This window comes from Populus euphratica, unplaced genomic scaffold (genome assembly GCF_000495115.2).
Source record: "Populus euphratica unplaced genomic scaffold, PopEup_1.0 scaffold132.1, whole genome shotgun sequence".
Taxonomy (NCBI): domain Eukaryota; kingdom Viridiplantae; phylum Streptophyta; class Magnoliopsida; order Malpighiales; family Salicaceae; genus Populus; species Populus euphratica.
Window position 1 is genome coordinate 145,543 of NW_011500019.1, and position 12,120 is coordinate 157,662.

Consider the following 12,120-nt stretch of genomic DNA (forward strand, 5'->3'; position numbering starts at 1 on the left):
AAATATTTCAGTTGTGAAAGTATTACTAGAATATGATGCGTCCGCGGCCTACATTGCTGAAACAGAGAAGAAGAGAACAGCTCTTCACATTGCAGCCATTCAAGGACATGTAAACGCAATGAAAGAGATTGTTTCTCGATGTCCAGCTTGTTGTGAGCTAGTTGATAACAGAGGTTGGAATGCCCTTCACTATGCTGTGGCCAGTAAGAGAACCGAAGTATTCAAGGAATGTCTGAGGATTCCATTACTTGACAGACTTAAAACGAAGAAGGATAACAAAGGAAACACGCCCTTCCATCTAATTGCTGCTTTAGCACTCAAGCTCGACAACTGGTTACTTGTTTTTCGGTTTACAGAAGAAGGAATATATGGCCTTAATAAGCAAAAGCTGAGCATCAAGGACATATATAACGGACGTTTAGCTGAGATACAGGTTATCAATCCACTGTGAATTAACTCTTGTGATAATTAACGCATCCATTAAAACCCAATACATACATATATGCGCGCGCGTTAATTATCTATCATATATACAGTAAGAAAAAGAATTTCATTGCAAACAAACTAGCTGTGAAAATAAATAAATGTTATGAAGTTTATATATGATATTTGATAATTAGCTAAAAATGATGGATTATCTACGATATTTCACCCAAAATATTTTGCAGGAGATCCTAGAATCCCTTGAAGATGTTGGCAGTGGACCGTTTGGCTGCCGCCGGCGCATTGTTCTGGAAGAAACGAATGAGAAAAACAAAAAGGAAAAGGATGCTTCGAATAAAGCATGAGTCTTTGATTACTCCAGTGAAGACAATCAATAGGATAAAAAAAAACAGAGAGAAGGAATTATTAAAAAATGCAAGATCCATGGTATCATGGAAAGATGAAGAAAACCCAGTACGCCAGTTCGCTCAATAAACAAGGCCACAGACAATTGACAATGAAGAAAACCCTTTACATGCTTTGAACTTTGAAGACGATGCGCCGCGTAAACAAACAGAAATTTGTTTACGCGGCGCACCGTCATATTAAATAAAAACTTGTCAAGGTAGATGACGGTTTGTATAAAACTATAAATAAAATCTTTTAAAATATTTAAGAAATATGTTTTTTATTTTTTTATGTGTGTTTAAATTTCCAATAAGAATATTAATTGCAAATTCAACAGTGGGAAGACTGTTGAGAAAGAGCAGTTCAATAAATTTTAAGAAATGAATATCTTATATGATATTTTAAAATCTCAAATCTCCTATACTTTCATATATCAATATTGTTTAAGAAAAATAAGTGAAGTCTTAAGCAATTTTTATTTTATATGCAGTTATGGTCTTTTTTATGAATAAAGATATAAGTGAGGATACCACTGACATATTATTTGGGTTTGCCACGTTGTTTACCATGATCAGCATGGAGACAATAATTATTAAATTCATCACAAGTATATACAGTGAGATAATTAGCTAAATCATTTGTCTTATTGGTTTGAGCTTTTTTTTCCTCGTGTATTTAGTGTTTAGGATAATTTACAAGGATTTATGAGATTAGATATACGGGTGAAACAATCAATTCTAAATTTCCTATCAAATAAAACAATTGTGATGTCATATGTTCAGAAATCCCGTAATGTAATTGATCACAATCGTACTGCATATTAAACATGGATATTCTAATTAAAAATTTTATTTTTATTTATCACATTTGTATAAAAAATGGGTCTGTAGAGACCGCAGTACTTTACTGTAGTTCAGAACCTTTTTTGTCGTTTAAAAACTGTGTGTGCCTACGACCATTTACTGCAACCGCCAGTTGAACTCAATAATGGTGACGCAAATTGGATAGAGGAAGAAGAAACAACACAGGTGGGTAAACAAGAAATTGATTGCAAAGTTCAAATCAATTTGGGATTGTTTTGAAACAATTTAATAATACATATAGGTCACTTATTGGTCGAGGAAAAAAAAAAGATAAAATTATTATTTAGTACGGAATAATCAATTTACCTAAGTGAATAGTTATTAGTAATTAATATCCTAGCATCATCATCATTTTCAATAATAATAATAATTGTCTTACCCACATCGCGATGATCTTTATGTGCTTCCCCTGTGTTGTTCCAGTGTCTATATTCTCCCTGGTTCTCTCTGTCCTGTGCCCCTCCTTTTTCTGTTCCTTTCTCTGGCCTTTATAAGGCCAGAGAATGCACTCAACTTGTCCCCAGGAATCATGATCTTGGGCAACCTGCACGATGGGAACAAAAACTTCTGCGACCCACGTTCACTTGGAGATTCATCGTGTGGGTGGGGGTGTTGGCAGCGTGGTCCTTGATTAGTTGTGCTTCCTGTTGATCCGGTCTTCACGAGGATAAAAAGATGATTAGCAGTGTTGAAAACGATACCGTTTTACTTAGAATGATTATTTTCAATTTCACCCTTGAACTTCTGACATTTAAAATTGGGTCTCTAATCAAGAAAACTCTTTTTTTTTTCCCTTAATGTTACACCTTGATCAAATTACAATTGAACCCTTAAATTTCAAAGCCATTTACAAAATAGTACTTGATTTCCAATTTAATCAATTCACTCCTCAATCGACTCTTTTAACTTTTAATTCAATCAAAACTACCCTTGAAAAAATCAATTAACCCCTCTTTCATATCATTGTCTATTCATTTTGATTCTTAAACTTTAATTGCTTGTAATTATGACCCCAAATCAACCTCAAACTTTGGTATTTATTCAATTAAGCCTTTGATTGCATTAATTATTTAAATCAAAGTTTAATTAAGTCCCCAAACTTATTAATTCTTCTAATTTTTTACCAAATTTATAATTCCATCATTATTAATCCTCAAACTTTCAATTTGTGTTGTCTTAACCCAATTCTTAAATTATATTTTTTTATGTCCATTCATTTTTTTAAATTAAAAAATTGGGTTATAATAATAATAATAATAATAATGTTTTTCAATAATGAGACAAAAAAAATAAATTTTAGCTAAAATTTGTGAAAAAGGTTTCAAGCTAAAACAATCTATCTAGATTTGCTATCAAATAAAATTTCATAAATATACATGTTTTTTATTCATTTTTTAAGTTTAATAACTATTAATATAGCGAGATACTTTGATGTAAACGAGTGTCTAAGTATTAGAAAGAACATTAAAAAAGGAAGAAGTGCTAGCATAATCATCCTTTCCCTTTCACTTTTCTATTCCGAAATCCTTTGCCTTGCTAGCAAGTTATGTTTTAGAAGAGGGAATTAACAATAAAAAGTTTTGTAAACTTTTCATCTCCAGTGTTTTTAATGATAAGAAAACAAAGAAAAAAATACAAAAAAAACATAAAATTATAAATTAATCAATAATTGCATTTATATAATCTTAACTTGACAGTATTCCATATTAATGAATTTGATCAATAAAATATTGATTAATCCAGCATATACTACAAACAAATGTTCACAAAAATCTGATTTTTTTTTACAATAATGAAAATTTGGAATTTTTTTGAAACAATATATATATATATATATATATATATATATTAAGCTAAAATTTATGAATTTGATTTACAACAAAAATAGCAGTTCTTGATTTGTTATCAAATAAAATTCAGTTGTATTTAAAAAAAATTGATTATTTGAAATAAATTGTTAGTTACAAATAGAAAATAAAGAATTTTAAAAAAATTTATGATTGAATTTTTTAGTTTGATTATCTCAATAGTGTTTTATTAATGTATGTACATGTATAGTGAAATATTGTTTTACTTTAGTGTGTGTACTAGATTATTGACTTGCGCTAGCTACACTACAGATTGAGTCAAATTTTTCTTGAACATAAAAAAAAATATTTAGATATTGCTAATGTATATTGTTGGTTATTGGGTTATGCCTCATCCGTCCATGATGGATGAGCTTGGTCCAAATTACTAGAGAAGTTACTAAATGAAGTAATCACTTTTTTTAATCATATATAAAGGGACATAACACATATGAGATACTTACTTTTTATTATTGAAAGAATATAGTTCTCTCTTTCTCTTCTCTCATCTTAACTCTCTGTATTCACTTGTCAAGATTTATAAAGACATTTCGTACTGTGGAATATCATTTTAGTTCTAGTAATTAAAATAGCACTGAAGTAATTGATTCATGAATAAAAAAGTATTTTTTTATAAGTAAGTTTTTCTTTCCGTTCTACATATATTTTAGTGGAAAAGAAATTTAAACTATGTAGGTGTTGACTTAATATGACCTGATTGACTTTGAGGGTTCAAAAGTAAGTAAGACGATCAGTAAAAACATAATTTAACTAAAAATAATTCAAGCTAATATTTTTTTTAATATTAAGATAATAACTATTATATTGATTTTAATTAACTTAGGTTAACATATCAAATCTATGATATGAGTTATGAGACTATAATAACCTTATGAAAAAAATTAAAACAAATTATAAAACTTAATTTTCAATCAACTTAAAATTAAAAAATAAAATTAAAAACAAAATCAATAAAAAAAATTAAAAAAGCAACTCAATTTAACCTGTCAAACTTGCAACTCATATCATAAAACTAAGATAACCTCATGAAAAAAAATTATAAAATTTAATACTTAACAAGTAAAATGTTTATTTAGTTTATGTGTATGGATGCATGCATATGCTTGCATATATATGAGTGTTTTTAATTCATTTTTTAAGACTGATAAATATTAATGTAACGAGATACTTGGGCTATATATAAGTGTCTAAATATTAAAAATAAAAATAAAAAAAGTGGCAACATGGTATTCCTTTCCCTTTTCTTTTGTGTTTCAAAATCCTTTGCCTTGCTAGGAAGTAATGCCGAGGGAATTAACAATTTTTTTTAAAAAAAACTCTTTATTAACCTAAAAAACAATTAGGTAGACAAGTGATTTATTCACATTTGAGCATTTGTCAATTTCAAGAGCATAGATAACATCATAAAAGGTAGGTAATACCCTCTCATGATGGAAAGCATTTAATCTCTATTTTTTTTTATGATAAGCAAAAAAAATAAAATTAAACATTATAAATTTATCAACAATTATATTTATATAATTTATATAATCTTCTCTTGAAAGTATTCCAAATTAAAATATTTGATTAATAAATCAATGAATAAAATATTGATTAATCCAGCATATACTACAAACAAATGTTCCAAAAGATCCTACCAAGTCAGTATTTAGAGTAAAATATTTGATTAATATATATAACATAAAGGTAAAAAAAAAATGATAAATTTCTATTAGTATGGAACAATTAATTTTTCTAATTAGATTGTTATTAATAATTAATATCATAGTAAGTATCACCATTTTTAAAATATAATGAATTTTCATATAATAATAATAATAATAATTTTTCAATAATTAAAAAAAATTAAAATTCACTTGTATTTTTTTAAATATTCATAATTTGGAATAAATTGTTAGTTACAAATAGAAAATAAAGAATTTTAAAACAATTTTTGATCAAATTTTTTAGTTTGATTCTTTGAATACTGTTTTATGAAAGTTGTTCAGTTTAGGCTATGTTTGTTTCTTGAAATTTACTTTCCAGGAAACCACTTTCCAATTTATTATTAGAAAAGTTGGTCAACGAAAAACACTTTCCAGTAAAAAAAAAAATTAGTTTGGTTTTTAGGAAAGTGTTTTCCTGAAAAATTTGGGCGGAAAATACTTTTCGAAAGTTATGAAAAATTTAGAAATGTCATATTATTTGCTGATTATATCAAATTTGATCCTTAAACTTTTGATTGTCATATATATTTTTGTTTTAAATATTTATTTTTCAATTTCATTTCATAAAATTTAATTTTTATATTAACTTTGGTCATCATTTATATAATTATTGTTTGCTTTTTCCCTATTATTTTTTTATTGAAATTTTTTATCTATCAAATTTGGTGCTCATTCTTTTGATTGTTACTTATTTTATTTAAAATAATTTATGAAATGTTAATTATTATTATTTTAATTTCTTCATCTTTCATTTTTTTTAGATTTGATCTCTATTATTTTGATTATTATTTATTTTATTTGAGATAATTTATAAAATTATATATTTTTTTTCAATTTCATTCTCGTTCAACTTTTTAATTTGTAAGATTTGTTCCTCATTATTTTAAGAAACTTGAGAAAAATAAAATATTAATAAGTTATTTTTCGGTTTATTTTCCATAACATAACCAAATACTGGAAATTATTTTTCAATTTATTTTCCATAACACTACCAAATATCAAAAAATAATTCTCACTTTTTCTAAAACTTTTTTTTTTTAATATCTACAACAAACATAGCCTTAGTATATGTGTTTTATTAACTATACATGAGTATTAAAGTATTAATATTATCTGCTTATGAAAGAGAGAAACAAGATTAAAAAAAATACTACCATAATTACATTTATTTCTCTTTTCACTTTTGTGTTGCAAAGTCCTTTGCCCTGCTAAGAAATTATGCTTTACAAAATGAATTAACATTAAAAAAATTGAAAATTTTTATTATCCATAAAAAACATGAGGGGGACAAGTTAGGTTATTCATATGAATATTTCTAATGTTCAAGAGTAGGCAGGTAACATCGAAATGCCAGGGTGGTCTAGGAACTGGCTACATTTCAGCCAAAACTAAAGCTTTGATCTTTAAATGGTTATGGAGATACAGCAACCAAGATATAAGTGTCGATGGAAAATTTTAGTCTCTAGTATTTGTTGGTTATTGGATTAGGCTTGATTTGTCTTTGATGGATGGATCTAGTCCAAATTATTAGGATGGGCCTAGTCCAAATTATTAGAAGAATTACTAAAAAAAAGTAATTGTTTCCTCTAATCATATATAAAAGAATATAAGTTTTTATTATTGAAAGAACATAATTCTCTCTTTTTTTTCTTTTATCTTGATTATTTGTATTGACTTGATAAAATTTACAAAGATATTTGTACTGTAAAATATCACTTTAATTCTAGTAATTAAAGTGTCGCTGAAGTAATTGATTCAAAAATGAAAAATTAAATTCTCACAATTAATTTTTTCTTTTCAATCTACAGTATTTATAATCAAAAATCATATTTTAATATACCTCTTAAGATGGTTAATTCAAGGGGGTAGTTCTTAGTGTAACATTGTCGATGCTTGTGCCAAGGATGAGGAAATTCAGAATATTGTTAAGAATGAAATTTGTGTTGTAGTGGGCAATGAATGTGATACCAGCTTCTGGAATGATCTATGGCCTGGTAATTCTAGGTTGGCAGAGCAATTCCCAAGACTTTTTAATCTTTCACAAGATAAAGCTTCTTCTATTGCTTATATGGGAATATGGGATGGTTTTAATTCGATATGGAACTTAAAAGGGAGAAGATCTCTTAGACTCGAGGAGATTAATTTATTCAAGTCGCAGTTTCTTCCTTCGAAACAGGATCTGCCGAGCATCTTCTCATCCACTGTCAAAATCACTGGACAATCTGGACAAAATCCAGTGAATGGTGGGGCCTCTTTTGGTGTTGCTCAAGAAATTTTCCTGACCTTTTTCAGCAATGGGAAGTTCTTGTTGAAGGAAAATTCCAAAGGAAGGTATGGCTTATGCTTTTTTTTTTTTTTTTTCTATCCGTTATGTATCATTGGCCTTCAAACTGCAGCTCCTGTTTGCAGAAAATAAAACCCAAGGCCGAAAGACACAGCTCACACGTACCTCCTTGGCTGCTGGTAAATGACAGACGAAAATAGAGATGTGGAAACGGACGAAATAATTGGTTTCCCCGTCGCCTGCCTCTCCTTTCTCCTCTCTTTTGTTTCTTTCACAGTGACGAAAGGATGTATAAGAACCAAAGGCTCTATGGATCAAAGAACGAAAACCCTCTGCTCCCCTGTTACCTACGTTTTTTACTAACTCCCTCCCTCTCGTTTTTTCTTTCTTTTCTCTCCGTTTTCTTCTCTTATTTTTCTGCTTTCCTTTGCTAATCGTTTTTTTTCTCTCTTCTCCTCTCTTTTTCCACTCTTTTCGTCTTTCACAAGATAAAGCTTCTTCTATTGCTTATATGGGAATATGGGATGGTTTTAATTCGATATGGAACTTAAAAGGGAGAAGATCTCTTAGACTCGAGGAGATTAATTTATTCAAGTCGCAGTTTCTTCCTTCGAAACAGGATCTGCCGAGCATCTTCTCATCCACTGTCAAAATCACTGGACAATCTGGACAAAATCCAGTGAATGGTGGGGCCTCTTTTGGTGTTGCTCAAGAAATTTTCCTGACCTTTTTCAGCAATGGGAAGTTCTTGTTGAAGGAAAATTCCAAAGGAAGGTATGGCTTATGCTTTTTTTTTTTTTTTTTACCATCAGCTATGGATCACTAGGAATGAATTGGTCTTCAAAATAAAACTCCAGAGAGAATAGGAAAAGAAAAAAGAGGGAGACTAGGAAAAGAAATGAAAAAAGAAAAAGGAGGACAGGATAACATGCAAACCGAAAGAATTTGCTTGTTATACAGTACAGCTTCTGCATGGCTGTGTCCAGTAATGTGCCCATCATAACATGGAACCGAAAGAAAGGTATTTGGGTGACAAAAGTGAGGTGGATACACATAGGCGAGTCGAAGTTCACTAATAATGACGGATCATGAGCCAAAGAATTTATTTTTTATTTTCTTATTATCTTGATAAAAACAGATATAACTTTCCGGCAGGGCAAAAGAAAAGATATGCGACAAAATATCAAAAAGGAAAATAAATGTGATTTGCGCTTCTTAACGCTTTTTCGTCCTTCAAATACCGAAGAAATCAGATGCAATGTCAACGGTGCTCTCTATTTTTGCTGTTTTTATCCACGTTTTGATTTTCCTGATTCAAGCTTTGAAAATAGGGAAGATTAAAGTGATAGATGAGGATGCCACTAGGATATTATTTGGGGTTGCCACGTTGCTTACCATGATTGGCATGGGGATGATGATTATTGCATTCATCATGAGCATATACGCGGTTCTAGAATCTTCTTGGGGCTTGCCATCGGTACTTGTCTTATTGGTCTGAGATTCTTCTTCCTCGTGTATTTAGTGTCTAGGTTCGTCTGCAAGGAGTTACAAGATCAGATATAGTAATGAAACAATCAATTCTAAATTTTCTATTAAATAAAATTCAAATGTATTTTTTAATACATTCTTATTGTTTTTGAAAAACATTTGTACAGAAATCATGTGAATGGTTGCCAAATCAGTTGTCAATTTTTATTTTTTATTTTTTTATTGTAATTGATGCGCATCACAAGCCAAGTAGTCAAATGAAGTGTATGTATTGTTGGACTAATCTCTCGACTCCATTGGATGACAAGTCAGACCTCTGGACAAGTGTTTTGATAGCATAAAAATTAAAAATTAAAAATTAAAAATTAAAATGATGATGTTTGTATTAAAAAAAACAAATTAAAAATATTTGAATTAATAAATCACACAAAGAATGGTTAATCTAATTAAAGGCTTAAACAGTTGGGTTTTTTTGTTGTTGTAAAAAATAAAATAAATGCAAGTGTAAATATTTAACCTAGTAACATGGTTGCTTTTATTTTTTTTATTTAATTGTATAAAAATAAAAATGAATATTTTTAATAAAGATAGTTATTTGAATTCTCTAGTGCTGGCCGAGTGCTTGCTAGTGGCCGAACCAAAAGGCCTTTTAAATAGTGAAAAGTAGAATTTTAACTCTAGACACTACTAGTTCTGGTTATCAACACTTTAAAAAATTAATTTAAAAAAAATTAATTTAAAAATAAATGCATGTATTCGACGCTAAAAGTTAATCAATGGCTACAGGGGGGGTGATCGTCAATTCCAAAAAAAAAAAAAAAAACCATTCCAGCATTGTTCAATAAATAATTGTTGCATGCAGATGATATATTGATTGGTAGTGAGTATTTTGCTTTCGATAACATTATTGGACTCACTTTTCTCCTTGAATGCATTGTTAATAAACTTGGGCTCAAATTAACTTGATATATAAAAAGTTTTAAAAAAACCCATGAAACTAAACAAAAAAGTTTGAAAAAAAACTATAAAAATTCAGTAAAATCCCATAAAAAAACTCAGAAAAAGCAAATTAAGTTTTGTCAATTTTTGTTATAAAAATACCACACCAAACTAAAAGTAGTTGGCTTGAATTGATTTCTAGTTTAATTCAGTTATAATTTTTTTTAATATTTAATTTATTTTTAACCAAAAAACCCAACCTATCAAAAAATAATTAGGTCTTTTTAGACCTAATTTTAAAAGATCTAGCAGTCTAATAAATAATAGAGCAGCTTGCAAAAAAAAAAAAACTTTTAGAATCTCTTATAAAAATTTAACCTTAACCCATCGTCAACTTATCTTTGTTTAAAGCCACTACTTTAATATAGCGTGACCACACATTCTTTTAAACCGTCAATGAATAGTGAAGTAAACTAACAAAGATGAAGAGGAGAATGAGGAAGAAGGAAGAGGGGCGGACCTGTGATAGCTTTGTGGCGGTGCTACTAGTGGGTACTGACCGAAGAGTTGCTTGGTTAGTGGTTAGTTTTTCTTCTTCTCTGTGTATTTTCCTTCTATTCTTGTCCTTTATTTTCTTTTGTTCTTCTTTCAGTCTCCTCTTTATCTCTATTTAACCTTGTTCTTCTCCTTTTATTCTATAGTGGAGGCGGAGGTAGCGGTACTAGAGGCAGGACGATGATAGGAGGCGATTGCTGCAATTTTCTTCTTCTTTACTATGCAGAGGCCCCAGTCTCTATTTTTCTTGTTGGTCATTCTTTCCTTTTCTATCTTTTTTGCTAACTCTGTTTTAGTGTAGTTGTTATTAGTGGCAACATTATGGCAACAGTGTTGATGGTGGAATGAAGATGGTCGCTGTGGTGGCTCTTTTTTCTATCTCTTCTACTTCTCCTCTCTTTTCCTCCCTGTTTCCCATAAATCTCTCCCTGTATTTATAGGAGGCCGGGGAGAGGGTCACCATACCTTGTCCAAGTGTAGGGCATGGTGACTAGGGTATGGGTCATCTTTCTTTCTCATTATGCTGGCATGGGCATATGAGTATTGGTTTTGTTAGGTTTGTGCAAGCGGGGGGAAGAGAGAGTAGGAAAAAACATTCAAAATCCTTCTTCTTCCTTGTCTCTATATTTATAGGGAAGAATAAGATATACAGTGCTATTCAACATAACATTATGTAAATATTTTTTAACAGTGCATGAAATAAATTTGAGGAATAAACAAAAAAATGGGCTATGGAAACTTCTTATTGAAGAAAAATATTTAAAAAGCTTAAAGAATTTTGAAAATTAATTTTTAAAAAATACGTTTTTTCATAATACTAAGGAAATAAAAATTTGAAAACTTTAAGTCACAAAAATTCTTAGAATATTTAGGAAATATATAAAATCCATTTGGGTATTAATTGGGCAAAACCACACACTCATTTGTATGCTAAAAAATGAAAGCAAGAGAAGTTATATCCACACTAGGTTTGGATCCTAGTCAAACTGGGTTGAAATCCATCTCAATCTCAATTAGACAGGAGGATTCTTGATATCTGTTGAGTGATGACGTTTTCATCCCTAAATTTTATGAGGTTCTTGGGTAACATAATATTAGTCCCCTATCTCTAATTGTTTTCCAAAATTGGTCCCCAATCTAGTTATAATTTTCAACCAATTGGTCCCAAGAATCCTCAATTGGATTTGTCCATAAAAAATTTGCTTAAGAATTTTCTCATCTGAGTCCACACCTAAAGATAACTTCAAAGTATATTTGAAGATGAAAGGATCATATTGATAATTCCTAGTAGGAGTGAGTAAAAAAATCGAAAAACCGATTAAACCGAGAAAACCAGAAAAAAATAACCGAAAAAGCAGAACTGAAAAAAACCGATTAAAATTTTGAAAAAACCGGCCGATTTGGTTCGGTTTCGGTTTTATACCAAAAAACCAAATCAAAACCGGAAAAAAAACCAAGCCAAAACCGGAAAAACCGAGCCAAACCGAGCTAAACCTGAGAAAAACCGAGCCAAAACCAGAAAACCGAGCCAAACCGGTTTGAACCGGTTTTTTCCCTAAAAAACCGAACCGAACCGAACCGAAACC

The 12,120-nt window shown here is 29.7% G+C and overlaps 2 protein-coding genes across 2 annotated transcripts in view; both read left to right on the top strand.

The window, feature by feature from the left end:
• The window catches only part of LOC105141805 (ankyrin repeat-containing protein At5g02620-like), a 78,422-nt gene extending 77,416 nt beyond the window's left edge, over positions 1 to 1,006 (top strand). Inside the window, exons 3-4 of the mRNA XM_011049168.1 lie at positions 20 to 433; positions 669 to 1,006. Of these exons, the coding sequence (XP_011047470.1) occupies positions 20 to 433; positions 669 to 788 (534 nt within the window). The 3' untranslated portion in view covers positions 789 to 1,006. The remainder of the gene's footprint in view (positions 1 to 19; positions 434 to 668) is intronic.
• Positions 1 to 9,064, top strand: part of LOC105141804 (ankyrin repeat-containing protein At5g02620-like) — a 76,355-nt gene extending 67,291 nt beyond the window's left edge. Inside the window, exon 4 of the mRNA XM_011049167.1 lies at positions 8,896 to 9,064. Coding sequence (XP_011047469.1) covers positions 8,896 to 9,050 — 155 coding nt within the window. The 3' untranslated portion in view covers positions 9,051 to 9,064. The remainder of the gene's footprint in view (positions 1 to 8,895) is intronic.
• The last annotated feature ends 3,056 nt before the right edge of the window (positions 9,065 to 12,120 follow it).